Source organism: Pezoporus wallicus, unplaced genomic scaffold, assembly GCF_028554395.1.
Source record: "Pezoporus wallicus isolate ANWC-B61680 ecotype Strahan unplaced genomic scaffold, APGP_CSIRO_Pwel_v1 contig_3847, whole genome shotgun sequence".
NCBI classification, from domain to species: Eukaryota; Metazoa; Chordata; class Aves; order Psittaciformes; family Psittacidae; genus Pezoporus; species Pezoporus wallicus.
Genome location: NW_026639842.1, coordinates 1,738,165 through 1,757,673, shown reverse-complemented (window position 1 = coordinate 1,757,673; position 19,509 = coordinate 1,738,165). Strand labels below are relative to the sequence as shown.

Below are 19,509 nucleotides of genomic sequence, written 5' to 3'. Positions count from 1 at the left end.
ATCTATGCCACATAGTGTCTTTCCCAGTGGCACCAGCAGAATTCAACTGCATGATTTCAAGTGAAAGTATAAGAATTAGTCTTTGCTTTGCTGCTTGGAGAAGCCAGTTTGTTTCAAGTTTCCAACAGCAAGCTGATGTTTTACATGAACTGCTTTACTTATCACTTAAAATGCAAAACAGAACATGATGTATTCCCACTTATCTGACTGCGATAGATTTAATATATAAATACAGGAATGTTCAAGGATAAGTGAAGGATCTTTGTCTCAGATATACTCTAAAAATTTCTTCTCAATGATTTTTTGCTTTGCCTTTCTTACAAACACATTTGAGGTTTAACAGTCAAGAAAAAAAAAGAGACACATGGGCAAACTCAATCCCTGAAATTTCTAACCCAGACAGCAAAATGTACATGAACTTGTGTATACTATATCCCTCTTCACCTGCAGCTGTGTCACTACACATTTCAAATCTGAATCCTCACATTATTCTTTTCCCTACCATGTATGTTGTTTAATTAAGATATTTGTCACCTTAGCACCTGTAGCAGTTTATCAGCACTTAACTGGGAAGCAAGTATTTCCAAGCTTACAGCATGCCACATTCTTTTCTATTAGGATCTAAAGCTCATAAGCATATCCAGATTCCATACCATGTTTTTTAGCTGCAAGCTTTCAAGCATTTTAGATGGGTGAAAATATCAGCTCCTCCAACTGTAAAATAGAGGTAATTTTGTACCAGAATTTAAATAGAAGACATCCAAGCAACTTTACTCTGCAAAGTTCTAGTTTTGCAAAGGAAGAGTACAGGAAAAGTCCCTCAGTCTTTTTGCCTGGCTTATCCTTATGCCATTAAGATAAACATGAAACAGTATGTTCCTTTTTAACCACTTGATGAGTCAGTGCAGCTCAGGAAACTGATAAAAGGTTTATGGAAATAAATTAATATTGCATGAATGCTGCTGGAGCTATTAAACAAACATAAGCGAAAACCCATCACTGAAGCCAAGAGAGACCCATTTACAAGGGAAAATGGCAAAAAAGTCAACAGTCATTATTAAGGCAGGTTCTTTGGCCAGTGAAAATGGCATATGACCAAAACAGATATAAGCAGCGCAACTGATAGTTATGCTGTTTATATTAGATATTACAACTGGATTACACTGCTCTCAACAATAAAATTTTTAGCATCCTTTTATTCATGCAAAGGAATGCTTATCAAAATCTTTCAGTCACTTAATTCTTCAAAATAAATGAGAAGGAAAGAGTAGTATTTTTATGTTATGAAACAGCTCAGTTGCTGATGTTCTGGTTATCCTTTTACAAGTCTCATGCATGAGAAGTTCTTGAAGTCTGCAGTTGATGACAGGATGAAAGACAGCAAATACTGTGACTTACATCTTTAATAGACAAACCCAGTTTCATTTTTGAAAATGCAGTCAGTTCAGTTACCTTTGCTCGAGACCAAGAGAAAGATCAAAATTATCAGCCTTCCTGCAGGAGTCAGACTCAGATCTGCAGATCACAGATGCTTCAAAGGTGCTACACAAAAGCAGCTCCTGTATCTTACCCACTTTCACACAGTACTTCAGAAATACACATTTGTGTGACAACAAAGGACGCAAACCTTTCCATGACCTTGCAATAGTGATCTTCACAGACTTAAGTTCCTCAGCTTTCCATCCAGCAAAACTTTTGCATTTTAATACAACAGGATTTCTGAAAAACTTCAAAGATACAGTTGAACCAAAAGCAGTTTGGACAGGAAAAATGAGAAGGACTGCTCAGAAGCAAGCAGCCCTCTTCTGGTATGCATACAAACTAAAACCTGATAGTATTTTTGTACTTCAAAGAATGATCTTCAAAAAATCTGATAATTTTCCTCAAGAATGGTTTATTTTATTTATATCAAGGCCAGCATTTAAAATGCACTCTAGAAAACATTTGCCCAGCTAGGTCATAGAAAAATAAAATACTTTGCAGTGACCTTAAACACACTAACAGAATGCCTGAACATATTTTTTTAATCAAGATCAGTTATTAGAAAATATCATTGATCAACAGGCTTATTCACTAATGACCTTTAAGTTACAGTTATGTCAAAATAAGACTAGACCTACAGAAGAGGTCCATTCTGAATTCAAAGATGCATTTCACATGCTAGTGAAAGTCATATTGAGATTTTAGAAACCACATCTTCAATTAAGAAAACACAGCAAGAAGCTATGAAGTAACCTATGAAGTCTGCTGAAGACTTTTACTATCAGTTAAAGTACCGACATTTCTTACTATCACCCACTGCATAAATTCCCCATTATACATTGTCTGCCAGACACAATGGTTGGCCTATCATAAAACCCAGTTATGTTATACTTGTATTTCGGAAAACTAGAGTCAGGCTCTGAGTATCATTGGCAGTCAGCAAAATGCACCACTGTAGAAAACAGCCAGTACCCTTCTTTGCTGTCTGCATGGAAATTGTCAATGCGGAATTTTTGCATGTTATTGAAACAACTTCAAATGTTACTTACACAAGAATTACCTTTGGAGATGTTAATAAATGCACCGTTTATAACCTTTTACCTATTTAAATTTCTCCCAGCCCCTTAAATATATTTCTGTCTTTCATTTCCCTCTCCTGCATGCATTTGTCTGACATTCAACAACTATGGAAATTTCATCTCATTTCAACTTAAATGTTTGTTAAGATATTAATAATGTTCATCTATTGACAGACCCATATTATCGGCCTCTCTGCTTGATGGAAAACAAAACTACTTATGCCATCATTCACAAAAAAATGTAATACCAATTTAAAAAAAAAATCTTAATTATAGGTCTACATATTTTGCAACATTGCTTCATATTTCATGCAACTGCTTCAAAAGATCTCCCTCTAAACATGGTCCATCCTTCATCAGGACTTAAATTATTTCATATAACATGTGACATATATGTGACATAACATATAACAAGTTCTTTCCTACTATTCCATTAGACTCATTCATACATTTCTGTTGGCTTTTTATGACTTACTGAAAAGAAACTGTAAAGGAGAGCAGAAGAAAGCTGCTTCTGCACAGTTCAAGTAAGAACACAGAAAAACGAAGCATAATCAAGAACAATGATAGTCTTCCTTTGAGACCTTCTTTCTTATTATAATAAATAGCAACCTTTTGAAGAAAAGGAGACTGATAATTACTCAACATCATCCTCTAAAAACAGGAGCAACCTGAAGATAATAAAACATTTATTTTCACCCTGCATTAATATGTTACCGTATTTCAGTGTGTTTAATTAAATTACAATGTTTCTCATAAAAGAATATAGTGTTGTTCAAGGTTGAAAGAATATTTTTCAATCTATTAGATTTCACCTGATTGCTGAGCATGATAATCACACCGGGCATTTTCTCTCCTCTCTTTCCTATATAGATTTGGCTTATCGAATCGACTACACACAACTGCACAGCAGAGGACAGCGTAGTCAGCAAACAAAACATTGAAGACTTACCATTTACACAGATTTCAAATGATTTGCAAAGGTCATCCTCAAACAGGCAGCCTGAAAACACAGCAGAAAGGTGAAGATTAATACAGGTTTCAAACTGTGGGTAGTTAGCGCAGACTGAAGACCTCTCAGGCTACTAAATGATCAGCAATAGTCAGACATTTGGTTGGCTTCAGAAGTCTAAATTGGGCAGTACAGGAAGTCAAGAACATGGAAACAGATCTGGTTAGACAGCACATCTTTCTAGCTGGTTATGTCTAGAAATAACCTTTGATATTTTTCTTCCCCCTCATTCCTCTACTGAAGCTTCAGTTTTCTCTGTGCATGTCTCATTTAGTAATTTGAGGAACCTCATGTTCTCTAAATTTTGAATATATTATTGTAACACAGCACAGCAATGCTGCAATATGCTACAAAAACATATACCAAGAAATCAAGAGTTTCCTAAGAATATTTCTACTGTGATGGGTCATTCCTAGGAATCTGATACAAATTGCTCAAATTAGGCTTGGATTTAGTAACTGCAACCACAGATCCTCAGGAGCGCCAGCTCTTTGGAGAAAGACTTGAAAAATTGAGTCATTTATATGAACACTGTGATACCTTCACAGACAGCTGATAAATCAGTAGAGGTCTGTGTAAAATATCCTAGGTTTTTTTTCCATTTGAAGCAGGAAATTTGTTCTAAAATATGCCACTTTATGGGCCCCTGCTACATCAGCCCCATACCTCAACCTAGGGCCTATATCCAGATAGGCAATCTGAGTTCATCTGCTTATACACATCTTCACAGTGAAGTATTCTGTTCCGCTCTTGCTATTATCACCTAACAGGTAATGAGATACTAGTTATTATCCCCTTTATCTTCACTTAAAATGAATTCCTGATGACATTTGTGAGCACAGCAGAGAAGTGGGAAAGACGTGCCTCTACTCTGGTCAATCTACAGTGGGGAATTAGACAAGAACCACAACAGAAGCAGCGTGAAATATTATGCTACTGTTAAGGGCACGCACTCTGTTAACCAGTCGTTTCTTTTACTTTTTTTTCTGACTAAGATACAGACCTAGGACTAGATAAAATCCAAGAAATGAGGCTATATTTTGAACACAAAAACTGGCCTAGAGAACACATTTTCACAATTAAGCTTGTTATCTTCTTGGGGAAGTACCTTATGCTTATAAATGGACACAGGGACTTACAGAAATTAGGAGACCTTAAACAGTTTCACAATAAAAAAGAGCTAGGAACTTCACATCTAAACACAACAGCAAATCCTCTCTTCCCAGCCATGCCAATGTCCACAGAAGCACAGAGTACAAGCACCTCTGGTAAGAGTTAAATGGGTTAAGTAGGCTGTTCTTGTAGCAACAATGAAAAAAGTCCCCAAACCAACCAAAAAATATGCAATAACAAAAAAAAAAAAAAGAACAAAAAACAATAAAAAAAAAACTGAAAAGCCCAAGACTCTCCACCTATTAATTACCAGAGCCCTAACACTGCTAAAAGAAAAATTTAGGGGGACAGAGTGACTTATGCATGCCTGTATAGCCTTTCAGCAGGTATTAGCACATCATTACACCTGAACTAATAGACTGTGTCTCTCAGCAGGATTTATTAACACAGCACTAGGTCTGAGCTACGCAAACACATCTACATGAATTTGAGATGTACTGGAGCACCAGCAGAATCCCTTAAATCTTCCCAACACCTGCCTGCAAAGAATCAATATACACAACATTAAGCAGATAATAAAAACCTACAGTATGTACACCAGTAAAAGTGCTCTCTCATCCTTTTACCTATGCACCAATAAGCTGTGGATACGCATTTGGTAGCTTTTGAAAGGAAAAGAGGAAATTTCAGACCAGGAAAGCTTCTACCAGCAGAGCATGGTAGAACAGCATGTGTTTATACCACCCACAAACTGTGGTTCGTGACGCATTTTTGAGAGGCGTATAATTTTGCTCCAGACAAGACTACTGTTAACAGCCATTTGACCTGAAACAGTGTCTGAAAACTCACTGAAGATATCCAATTGCATCCTTGGTACTGACCCAGCAAAGCAGAAGGATGCCTTAACTGTATGTTGACCCAAAGAACATCAGACAAGAATGACAGGCAGGGACAAACACATCTGCACAGAGTATACAGTACAAGAGCTCTAATTAAAAGCATAGTCATGATCACTTGAAAAAAAGGAATGCTCACAGGAAAAAAAGACTTCAAATGCCAACAGAAACTAGACAAATGAAAGGCATACTGCAAAACTCCTGTTTTCAGAAATCTGATGTTATCTCTTCTAACATAAAAGTTAATGGATAGAAAAAAATCCCAAATGTCTGGGTAAAGGGCTCTGCCTCGTTTTCCTGAGAGATCACAAGACTTAAAACCAGAAGCCTGAAATGCCCATAAACCATGAAGGTCTGCAGAAAGTTTCCTGTTGATGGAGGGAAGGCAGGTAGTTTTGCAGTAAATTTCCTATTCTACAGTGGCTGTGCTGTAGATCCAAAAGGTGGCGGATGAGAAGTTTCAACCAGGAACATTTCTAGTGGAGCGGCACATTAAAAGAGCATTTCACTCAGGCATTGCTGATTCTGAAACACCTGGGGAGCTGGAACCATAAGCACCTGCTAGAGGTAGGCCATTCTATAATATATTGATATTTTCAGAAGCAGAAAAATCCAGATATACAAGATGAACAAATTTAGCATGTTTGGGTACAAAGAAATAAACCACAAGGCTACCCTCATACAGCACTCCAATTTAAATGCATTGTGATTTTGCTCAATATATTTTATCACCTAATATATTTTCCATGAAAAAGCACAAAAGAAAAATTACTATCATGCTTTAGTTTCTCTTTTCATAATAGTTCATTATTTGATGCTTTCTGCAGCAAGGCATCTGACACAATTAACCTTGGAAACTTATGTCTTGGAGAGGAAATTAATAAAGCAAATGCACAGCAAACTATATCCATCTATGATTACTCCAAAATAGACAAGGAGCTCCAAAACTTCTTGAAAAATGTTTTGCTCCAAGTTATTTATTGCTAGCATTAATTGTTATTCATATTTCATCCAACCACTCAATATGCTAATTTAGCTACTAATTTGTCTTTTGTTGTTATTTTCTGTGACATTAAGAAGCATCATATTTCATTTTAAATATCATCTACCTGCTAATAATAATGGTGGTAATAAGTCACCACTGAAGAATGAAGTGGTATTGTCTCCAAAAAGCACTTCATTCTGTTCACACCTCATGCAATCAAAATTAATTTTATTTTCCACCAATCTCCCTACCAGGGATCATCTCCCAGAACACACACTCTTGATGCAATCCTTCCAAACCCCATAAAAAACAACCAAAATAACCAAACCCCCTATCTTTCTTCATACAGCAGCCCTGAACTAACAAGATCTTCAGGTAACTATTGAACCAGCCAACAGAGGCTAAAACTGAACAGGTGTACATTGATTGCTTTGCTTAATCTAGAATTTAAACACAGGTTTATTACTTAACTTGCATTAAAGGTTCACCTCTTCGACTAACACTTGTATGGTCCCTAAATCTCAGTAGCGACAAAGGCTGGAGCAATGACTTGTGCACAGAAGCAACAGCAGCCACAAGAAGCTGAGTTGATCACCCACTCGCCTGTAACCAAGGCACAAGTCCATGCTGTGCATCCTGTAATGCAGTAGGATTACAGTTCCCTGACACATATTGGAGCAATTTAAAACCCAGTTAGCACAGCAGTAGGGATTATCCCATATACTTGAACAGCTACATGTTTTTTCACATTGAAAATGTTAGGGTTTGCAAAGGTGTGGTATATGTCCATTAACTTCCACTGATATAGAATCAAAGAATAGTTAGGGTTGGAAAGGACCTCAAGATCATCTAGTTCCAACCCCCCTGCCATAGGCAGGGACACCTCACACTAAACCATCTCACCCAAGGCTTCGTCCAAATCATAAATCATGGACTTTTAAACTATCTTCTTGATAATTTACCAAAGTGAATTCCAGAAGAGTTTACATGAGTAAAGCTCACTACAAGTCAGAAAAGCCCAGACTGACTGTGCAATATAAACCAATAAAGTGAATTTTCATACACAGAGGTAAGTAGGTCTGTCAGAGAGAAGACAAAAAGAATAAATAAATATCCAATTTACCCTTGCTTCCAAACATGGACTGTAGTAGCCTGTGTTTCGACTAAGTTGTGTCAGGTACAAGATCCATTTTCTTGAACCCACTTACATATACACACACATTTATATATAGATAAACTGAATATATAATTTATGAGAATATACCATTTGTATTTAGAAGAGGTGCCTCTCAAGATTACAACAGTCAAAACATCAGATGAAATCACCTGAATTTCATCTAGAAAAAACTGTTGCAATTCACTTATCAGGAAAACAATTTTTAAAAATCCACCGATCAAACAGATTCTATTATGTTTATTTATCTGTCCTTTCCCCCAGTTATCCAACTATTTCACACTAAACAATTCTCTTCACTCCCAAAATATGTAAGCATTTTTATTAAAATTAATAAAAAAGGCCATAGACCCTCTTCATAAAAAAAACACCCTATAACCATCCAAACAAGAAAACAAACAACAGGCAAGAACAGCTAAATTTCCTCTACAGTTATCAGTCAGAAACTGAGAAAATACAAACCTCCTTCTGTTGTTGAGAGTTCTCAACTTCTTTTTACACTTTTCATTCCACTGCAACATGAGCACCTAATGCCTCTTCACATTTTCAGACCAAAACGAACTCACTACATCACTAAGTTTTAGCCCATATACATTCCTTCATCAAAACATGCCAATGATCATTAGCATTTTGAGTAGTTTAGAATCTATTCCACATTCACCTGCTTCTTTCAGATTCAGTTGTATTCTAGTAAGAAGACGCTGGAAAGGTAAGAGCTGATAAATACTGCTAATGAGAGAAACAAAAATGGAAACACCTGGGTATGCCAACACCAGCCATGTCTGATGGCCCTCACTGGGTGTTCAACACCAGCTGTGGGTGACTAAATAGACAGCACATGTTTACTTACTTATAGTAGATTAAGAACTATGGTCCAGGAATGAAGATTTAAAAGTGCTCAGCTCACACAACTGGGATAGCTCTAACTGAAAAAAAATCAAGATAGTGCACAACAATAATAAGGAAGAATCAAACATGGTTTTCTTTCAGAAAACTTAATAGAGGAGTCATCTGATTGAGAGACGTATTCCTCTCACTAATCAGAGGTGAGAGAAAATTTTGCTGAGTCTGCTAAAGCTGTGGTCTATCCAATGCATCCTCACTTGTCTGCCATACATGTATGCCTAGCAAATGTAGAATTACACAATTTCAATTATAGCTGGGGAAAATGCACTTTAAACTGACCCCAGGTCTTAAGCAGAGTTCCTCTTTGTTTCCCAAGCCCTGTGGTTACACACTGCCAACATATGTATATACATGTAATGTAAGCATTACTCAGAGCCTATTAATTACATGTGAAAAATCAGCTACTGATTCTTTGCTTTAGTTTTATTTTGACATTCACCTTGATAATAAATTTGGAAATTCTCTGCCCTTATTTTTTAAATTTTCATTTTTATCCCCTTTTTAATTTGCTATATTTTTGTTCCAAACTCCTCCATTCTCTTTCCAAGAAGTACTTTTTTTCCTAATTCCTGCCCTTCTACTCTCCAAGACAGCATTATTCTACCAGGAGAAAACAGCTGCCCCTTTTTGTCACCATCCAGCACATGCATGCAGTGCTCATGCATTACCCTTCCCACCCATGCCCTCTCTTTTCACTCATGCAAGTAAACAGCATGTCTGTCACCTGTTTATGGATTGCTGGCAAGTTCTAGATCTCCAGCCTCACCCTTTTCCACAGATGCCCTCCACTTCCCTTCGTCTAGCGCACTGAATCATTCATCTACCTCTCCTATGGTATGTTGAGTATGAGAGAGGTAAAAGAGGGACAGAATTTGTTTCATTTTGATCCCTCTGTTCAGAGTTTTTCAGGAGTGGAGTGGATTAGATTCAGATATGTTCTCTCTTTCTCCTCAGGTTTTCACAATATTGGGAATATTCTTCATCGAGAAAGACATTTTATCAAAACATCAGAACCTGTGATGGTTTATCAACAACTGCTTGGAACAGTAGTTCAACTATGAGAGAAAAGTAAATCAATGTGGTCAAAAGTAATGTTAAAGTAGCACATAATACTAAAGGGGCTCTTTCTCCCAAGAGAGAAAGTGAGAAAAATGTATGACAGCATAATAAGTACTGAGCTTTGATCTTCTTCCTTTACCCCAGCTTTTATGCTTTTTGAATGTAATAGGTGCCTGATGGTTTTGTAATACTGCAAACTCTTGAGAGCAGATTATTTCTTTTAACTGTGTGCATGTACAAAGCCTAGTTCAAGGAAGCACTAATCCCTGGTGAGGAATCCAGGCCTTGCTATAATCCAAATTAACAGTCATAAAGGTGACAAAAGAAATCCCTGCAGTGGTTAACTGGAGGAATGTGCAATCTCTTACATGAGAAGTTTCCAAAAAGTTAAGATTTCCCATGTTACCATCTGGTGCTAACACTTCCTCATCTCAGAATTACTCCTTCTTTCCATCATTTTTCATACATATTGATTTTGTGTATTGAAATATGATCTTAGCCAGAATAATTCACTGTGGAATAGAGTTTTCATTCAAAAAGTGAAAGCATCAGTATTAATCTTATAGCCAAGATTTGCCCCTGAAGCTTCAGTGACGGTACATATTAGTGCTTCAATTACCTTCTTTACACCACCCTCTCTTCAACATGTACAGACTGACGCATTAATAGGTAAAATAGCACAAAAATGCTGTGATGTATGATGCTATTTCTCACTATGTAAAAGCTGTACTTTGTCCTTGCTACATTCAGGAGAAAAAAAAAATGATTACATCTTTTCTTTTGCATGTAATTAGTTTTGAGCCTGTCCACCACTAAAGAGAATTGCTTTGTGGTGAAAATACTGTTAACTTCTCTGATTACTAATGCCATGATTGCAGTGATGTAGAGCTTTTCTTCTGGGGAACACAGAGGAAAGGTCACTACTAAGAATAATTGAAGATATGAACAGTAATAATAGTTCATGAGGCAAAGAGACAAGGAAAGGCCATCACTGGGAAAGCTCCAGAACAGCATTTCCATTTGGCTAGAGCTCAGAAAAAACATGGCCCATACAGGCAACATGTGTTTTGCTGTGCCTTTTTGTACTTTTTTCATAGTAAATATTAAAAAAATTTGCATTGTCTCCCCTGAAAAATTACTATTCTCCCAATACTATGTTTTAGAGCTCCCTTTCTTTAGCAGGGCCCACCACCAGCTAGCTCACACAGCAAATTGGGAGCACAGATATATTCTGGCAAACAAGTAGCTCCACTTTGTTACATTGAACAGTAACACCTCTCCATTTAAATAAAAATAAAAAGATCAGATAAACCCATTATTGGAGAACAAATAGAAGATCACTTAAAAACTAACATTACAATTATTACTTCTTAAGATCAAGACCAAAATCTTTTACTCACACCCATGAACTGTGGCAGGAAGGGTCAAATGTGATTTTGCTCAAGACAGAAGATCTTTGCCATGTCAGTAGCCCATACTGGGACAAAAGAAGCATCTCTACAACAGAAAATATATGATCTGTTCCTTCAAAATTAGAAAATGTTAATCAAAGTGCTCACAAGCTGTATACAAACTTTCATAAAGATCCAGACCAGGCCTTCAATAACTGCAATTCAATACCTTCTTCTAGTCACTGGTTGCTAAAATTAATTTCCTTACTGGTCAATACACTGAAATTACCCAACAACCACTGAAATCAGAACTGTGACTAAGAAAAACTTTTTTGTTCTTGGCAGAGAATTTGAGGGCTAACACTATGGCGGGAGGTTGGAACTAGGTTATCCTAAGGTCCTTTCCAACCCTAACTATTCTATGATTCTATGACTCTAAGTGAGTAATCCCACTTTGCTGTTTACATCAACAAGTAGCCTGATTTTTTTACCTGCTATTGCCTGTATGATATCCTTCCCCACAAAATCTGTGGGCAGAAAAACCTTCTAGTATTATTCATAGCCATAAGACATCAAAAAGGTAATACTGAAGCTTACATACAGCAGATTATGATGTTGCCAGCAAAGCCTTCCTTGGTATTATTGCACATCGGCCAGTAAGTACTGCAGTTCAGCACCTTCTGTTTATTCTGTGAAAAAACTACTGTCATCATTATATCTGTGAACTTCATTTTACCCATCAGTAACTGTCAGTTTGTTCTTGTATACTTGTTTTACAAAACTGCAGAATGGAGTGAATTCTAAGTCCTAATTATAACACTATTCCAGCCTTTTTCCACAGTCAAGGTTAAGAAAAGCTGAGTCAAAGAAGTAATGAACCATTAGCTAGAGAAAATAGGAGCTATGTGGGGCCGTTATGTGCTTTGGAAGATGGTTCTTTCAAATAAAATATTCCAAAACACTTACATGGTAAAGAAGCTCATGTCCCATCATCGGATGCTAATCAATCTCCAAGAGCCACATTCAGTGACAGGTTTTTTCAAAAACAGTTCTTCAAAGTTGTGCCTCATGTTTTGAGAAAACTCCCGTTATTTACACAATCAAGGGAAGGAGAAGAGATGTGTTTATCATTTTCCTCTCACAAGCACTAAAATTTTCTTTTCATTACTTGTTAGAGATTCTTAATGAGTATCTCCTCGGTACTTAAAAAAACATAACCGGAATTCATAGCAATTCTCATCCAGCTATATTGTCTCTATAAGTAAGTAATTACCCCATATTTAGGGGTAATGCACCTCTCCCAACACTGTCTTGAGCAGACGTCAGAGGAAGAAACAATATTTTGTGAAGGACCTCTTTGTAATAATTGGCTTTTCTATTCGCTTTTATGTAGAAAACAGTACACCATCTTTTAACTGATAATGCTGCAGCATGGCCAGTACCTGTTACATATGATTCCTTCTTTTTCCCTTCCTCACTCGTCTCAGAAAATCACTCTCCTTTTTGTTCCATCTCTATTTCATTGTTAATTTGAGCTGTGTAAACTATCAGGTGGACTTGGCAAAAACAACTTGGGAAGGAAGAAAAGAATCACATCATTCAGTGGAGTCTGAAGTGCAAGGGGATAGTCCACCGTCCTTTACTGCAGGAAAGTAATTTTATTCAGACAGCAGCACACATGGGTTTGGAAACTCCAAATATGGAGACAGGTTCCAATGTGTCCTCCACATCTATTTCTGTGTATCTGTATTGAGGCTTGCTAGATACTGAAAAGACTTTAGATTGCTACTATAGCTATTATTGGGAGTGTGCTTGGAAATTCATCTTCATACCTTTATTATGCAATTTTGAATCACATTATGTTTGTTTAGAGTGCAAAAAACACCTGAGTTCATCTCATGAAAGAGACACTAGGTTATACATTTGGTAATTTCTTTAATAAAGAGTTTAAACAGTCCAGAGCAATCCACATTAATTATTCATGTGTTGGAGAAAAACAATGAAAGGCAATGCAGAAAGTCATAATCTCCTAAAGTTCTTGAGGGGAAAAGAATAATATTAGGTAAAATTCAATGGACAGTGGCACCAAGATTTATCTGTATAATTTACCCTAGTAATTTGAATTGCAAATGCAGCTGCAGCATTCTCTAGTGTGGGACAGAGTTATGAGAAATAGTTCATACAAAGATACTGGTAGCACATCAAATTAACGGTACATAGTTAAAACTTCTCCCTAGCCAAAGAAAAATGACAGAATCTTAGAAATGTTTATGTACTTGAATTTTTTTAAAAGCCACCAAGAACACAGATATTCCAATCAATACAAATTATCTCCACATATGATCAATGCGCAGCACCTTGTGGCTTTGTTCATGTCCTGTTGAACTTGTAGTTTATGTAACCACACACATGGATGTTGCAACAAGGGGCAGACATAGGACAATACCTTGTTCTGTTGATAAAGAATTAAACATACCCTGTATTGATTCAAAACTCATTCCAGACAGTAGTTTTAATTCACTATAGAGAAAGATGATCCGCTTCTACTTAATTCTGTGAAATAACACTGATTTCAAAGAAAATCTGGAACTGAGAGTGAATGGTCCTGATTTTGACCAGTAATTGTGCTCTAATTACTCCTGACGCACCCTGATGTATCTGAGGCTGGTGTCAGAGCCAGCTGTCCCAGAATACATTATGCTGTTGTTCCTGTGAAGTAGCTCTGCCTACCCCATGATACCAGTGAGATGTTTTTTTGTCCCCTAACTAGCTGTTGAGAGGCAGCCACCACAGTGACACATAGCAGAGAATGAGTTCAGAAAAAGAGTAATGATTAAAGCAATTTGGGGAAGAAGCCAAGAAAATTAGATATCATTCTGAAGCATTACAAATATGATGCATGCCAAGTAGCACCAGAATTAATATTCTAGTTCCTGCCTAAAGAGTACATAAAAGACAATTTTTCTCTCTCTAGAGAAAAAAGATCATTAGAAGACTAAACCTCCCAGATTCTACAGGTTTAACTAGCTGTTACACAACAAGGAAAAAACATCCTTGAGAAAATTCATCTATTTAGGGCAAAAAGAAATCTGAAGCCTGATGCCTTCAGCTTTTCACCACTAAGAGTAGCCAAATGTCATTACTATATTATAACACTATAGTCACCATCTCTGATCTAATGTCTATTGATTTTGATGGAACTGAAGTATCTGAGCAGCTTTGTGAATTAGGGCACAAATCCCCACCCTTTTTGTTCATTATTATCTTCACAGTTTTTCCTCTATAAATAGTAACTTCCAAAGTGTCTGTGCAAAACTTGTGCAGTAGGAGGAAAAAATTTAGAACTTCAATTGAACAGATAAGAAAGAGATCTTAAGAAATAGTTGATGTTGCATGTACCCTGAATATCATAAAGAGGAGATGCCAAGCTGTTCATAAGCCAGACCTACTAGCAAGGTTGCTAGACTATAATTCAGCAGGCTGGAATTCCAGTCTTTGTCCTTGATATTTGCTGCTGGCCTGCAGAAATAATTTCACCACAATCTTCCATCTGTATTTTGTGTGTCTTTTCTAGTTAAATGCTAATATTTATGATTATTATTATGTGTTTGTAAGTGTCTGACAAAACAGAGATCCAGTCAAGTGTGGAGTGCCGATGATCACTGTAATACAAATAATAACCTTTGTATGCCTCTATTTAACTTCTCCACATCTCACAGAAATGTTCTGAACCTTAAAGAAAAGGAAGTAGCTGCATGAAGGTACTGGGAAGCATTCAGTACACTGCAAACAAGCATTTCCTGAAGAGTATGTTTTTTAATGTTGCTTAAGTCAGTGCCCCCTACCTCTTCTCAAAATGTGCAGGGATTTCAACAAAGAATGTGAAATAGCTCCTAGCCTGCCACTGAACTCTACAGTACCCAAGCTTTTGAGTTTGTGTTCCCTGAGAAGCAAGGCAGGGTGGTGGCAGGGAACTGAAAAGAATGGCAGGGGGCAAGAATTCCAGTTAAGGCCTTGAAGAGGCCAACTCTCAGACAGGCAAGGAGACCTCCAAGCCTCAGGTGACAAGTTGTGCAAATTTCTGTGTGGCTTCAGCAGCGCTATCTACCATTCTTTCTTGACCTTGTATTCAGATACTTCTAATGCAGGGATAGGTTGTTCTTCAAGTCTCCGCTGAGATTGCTTCTTTCTACTGTGAGCTTGACAAAGTCCCTTTTGGATGAGCAGGAACTGCAACCAGTGTGATTACACTGCAGTTACAATTCATGAAACCTGTCCTATGCACACTGTGTGTAGCACCACTGGAGTTGTACAGTGTCATGATCCACCTGATGATAGCAACCCACTTCTGAGAGCTAGTGACTGTTAGTGTGGCATAATTTTCATGTTCCCATCTAAACTTAAGCCAAAGACTGAAGTCAAGGATATCTGTATCTCCTTAGCATCACTCAAAGACTATAAATCATGCTTGCTGAAAATAAATTTCATTCAGAAGGCAACACACCCCACAAAATTATGCAGGTACTTCACTGAATTTCTACACATCTCATCATAACAGCATGTCTTATAAAAGTCAAAAATTTTTACTGCTTGCATTTATGAAGCAATCTTTATTCCCATATTACAGCCTACTCTCTGCTCATTCCTTATCCCATTGTGGATGTTCTTTTCACCTGAGAGTTACCAGGTAGAAGGCACATAATGGAAAAGAGAAGGGAATGGGGATTTTCACATAACTATTCACCAATGGGAAACTACCTCCTAGCTTCCTCCACTGCCCCACAAAGATGCTCTTAACACCAGAGATGCCTGTGCCTGCTGAAACCAGACTCTCACTAGTAACTAGACAATTAGCACAGAACCAATGCAATGAAAGAAGAATTGGAACATATTAACTTTGTAAATGGATTAGTAAGATTTATTTCAGATACTTCAGAGGCTTTTTTTTTTTCTTTCTTCTAATGTAGTGAATGAAGCTGGATGAGGAAACTTAGAAACTTGGAAACAGTGAGAGGCAGTAATTTAGAGGAAAACACTGGAGAGAGAACCATGGTTTTACAGAGGAAATAGTAAACACTTCACTATGCGGTAAGTGAAAAAAGGAATATACAAGAAAAAGGAAGAAAATAAGAGACTAAGAAAGGATGTGAAGGAGAATAACCTTCACAGAAATGTCTGTAAAGCAAGATGAGTTAAAAGTGGTAAAAAGTACAAAGTACAGAGATAAGCCAGTGGCAGAGATAACAGACCTGAGCTTTCCTGGTAGAATGTCATACTGACTTTACAGGAGTGCTGCCTTGGGGTTTCACAGAGTTTAGCAGGAGGGGGCTCTGTCATTTCTTGCAGGCATCCTGAGAACAGAAGTTATTTTACAATAATCCCATTGATAGTTTTCAAGCCTATTCCAAAGTTTCATTAATTCAATATGGGATTTTATATTTTTCCTCCAAGAATGCTTGGTGATAATATTTCATGAAGTTCCAGACACGAGTCTCAGTCTACACTGACAGTAAGTTGACTGGCATTTGCATAATTCTGTGAGACACGATATTCAATGAGGTTTAGAATCAGTCTGGCACATCATATGGGAGCCTTCTTAGGAATTCTTACATTATTTTAATGAACCAGTATTATTCAATATTTTTTTTTCCTTCAGGATTTGAACTTCAGCCAAGACACTAAACTGTAATCTTTAAAAGTATAGTTGGAGACTTTCTATTTGATTAATATCTTACAAGTCTAATCTTGTGCTGTTTCTGAATGTAATACTTTGCAGAGAGCAAAGAACAATGTGTATGCAATGTTTTCCACATCAATATAGTGTTTACAAAAAATCCTAATTATTAGACTCTTAAAAAAACACCCTACAAAAACCACAATAAATAATTCACCCACAGAAAATAAAGCTTTGTGACCTTTATCCTCTGTTTTATAAACTATACATTATGCAACAGAGGAACAAGAATGTTAAAATTATGCCCAAACAAGTAAATTAATTTTTTTTTGCTACAGTGCAACCTCACTTGAAATGCTCTTTCAAACCATCATGAGACTGCAAGAACAGTGCCTGAGAGCTATGGAATGGTTTTATTAAATGTATGTCAAAAAATGAAAACCATGTAAGAGTGATGTCTTATTACATACTATTCTGTACAAGGGAACAATACATAGCTACTTCTTCATCTACCTTTGCTGAGAATAAAGCTTAACTATAAAATTCACATCACGTACCAGCCTTTTTGAGAAGGTGGCTTCAGTTTCCTGAAGGCAGTTGAAGAGTATCAGATCAAAGACCAGAACAGCAATCACTGTATCCATAGTTCTCTTCCTTTTGTATATTTTCCTGAAACCTTTTCACTGAGGAACACATGGGGAAAAAATATTCACAGAATATGAGCTGTATTGCTACTCTGCTGCTGAAAAACATGCACCGGGAGACTCTTGGCTGGAACTTGGTTCAGGATAGCCTCAGGATTTTTTTTTTACAACTAAGAGGTTCTGTCTATCAATTCAACTTCCCTTTAGCTATTAATGTAATGTCAGAACAATTAAAACAAAAAATATTTTGCACCACTTCCTGCGAAATCACCACAATTTTAACAGTTTTACGAGGCTAAAAACATGAAGTTAATGGGTAGGACCAAAGAAAAAAGCAGTCCTCAAAGTAGCCCAAGTCTGGTGAAGCATTACATGAGGCTAACCCAGTTTTCTATATTCCCTAATTAAGGAGAGTATGAGGACAGAGAGCGACCATGATGGAATGGGATAGGGCTGCTCGTGGCTGATACCATTTGAATGTACTTCCATCTTTCCTATATCTGATGATACAGTACACAATTTCAGTAATTCTAAGTTAGAATACACACATAAAATGTAACTACTACACATTTACTCTTGCTTGTAGTTGTAATGTTTTTTTTACAAAGAGATATGAAACTGTCTACACACTTTCAAACCAACATCTGGGTAGTAGAGCCTTTTATCACTCAAGAACTCCCAAGCCTTTACCTGCACTGTCAATAAAAACTTCTCTAGGGATCTTATAATCATAGAATGGTTACGGTTAGAAGGGACCTTAAAGATTATCCAGTTCCAACACCCTGCCGTGGGCAGGGACACCTTCCACTAGACTAAGCTGCTCAAAGCCCCATCCAACCTGTGATTCGTCATTGTTCTTTCTTTGACAACACTATCACACACTCTCATCTATTCTCTTCTGAGATCTTCACCACACCTCCATAGTCTGCCTAATCTCACAGACCATACCTAATCTCAGTTTACCAATAAGGACATTATGGGCAGGAGAGTGAGTTCAGGCCATGAAGTGATGGGACAAGGGGTAATGGGTACAAACTTGTACAGGGGAGATTTAGATTTAATATAAGGAAGAAATTCTCTATTTCAAGAGTGGTGAGATACTGGAACAGGCTTCCCACAGAAGCTGTGGGTGCCGCATCCCTGGCAGTGTTCACAGCCAGGCTGGACAGGGCCTTGAGCAACCTGGACTAGTGGGAGGTGTCCCTGCCCACAGCAGGGGGGTTGAAACAAGGTGATCTTAAGGTCCTTTACAATTCTAACCATTCTGATCCTCTGATTACCTCCCTCAACCCCTGCCTTTCCAGTTAAAAAAAAATAAATATATTGAAAAGAAAAACTTACTGGTTTATTACTGCATAGAAGCTTTATAAATATAATTTTACTAAAATATCCTAAGAGATTTAAGGTGACTCACAAATGCCTAAAAATATGGAAGCTATTTTCCTCTTGTGTTTCTTCCTTTATGATGAAGGGAATTTAAAAGTACTTTGCTTTTATTTCTTGTTATCTTCTGCTTAGTTCCTACCTTCCCTTTTTGTAATGATAAGGTATATTAAGTTTTTAATATATCTTGAGAATCTCCTGAATGTGTACCACCTGTATCAGCAGGAGTCATGGCAGCTAAAAAGCACTAACCACACAGCTGCAACTACAGATCAAAGATGACTGCTAAACCTACTAACTGCTACATGTTTGTTCACCCACTTTCAGTCAGTGCCATTCACTTTGAAAAACAGAATTAATGTTCCTCTTTGAAAACTACAGGTATATATACATGTACAAATATATTAAACATGTATGTATTATATGTGTATTATATATATAGGAATTGTTGTTGTTGTTGTTATTACTATATTAAAATACAGATGAAATTTATTACCAAAATATCAGCATCTGGTGCCATCTGGGATGCCATGGACAAGGATACCCACACTGCACTGAGATATGGTAGTGGAGATTTGGTCCTTTTTGGAATCTCAGGGATGTTAGGCAGAATACCCACAATACCCAAAACAATATAAGGTGCGCTTCTTTAGGCAACTGAATCCAGACTTTTTTCTAAAATAATTTAGTTAAGCCATGCCATAAAAGTTC

General features: G+C 37.1%; 1 protein-coding gene across 3 annotated transcripts in view; it reads right to left on the bottom strand.

The window, feature by feature from the left end:
• The window catches only part of PTPRN2 (protein tyrosine phosphatase receptor type N2), a 655,166-nt gene that overhangs the window by 586,273 nt on the left and 49,384 nt on the right, over window positions 1-19,509 (bottom strand). For all 3 annotated transcript variants that reach the window (XM_057416429.1, XM_057416426.1, XM_057416428.1), the window contains exon 2: window positions 3,514-3,564. In XM_057416429.1, the coding sequence (XP_057272412.1) occupies window positions 3,514-3,564 (51 nt within the window). The remainder of the gene's footprint in view (window positions 1-3,513; window positions 3,565-19,509) is intronic.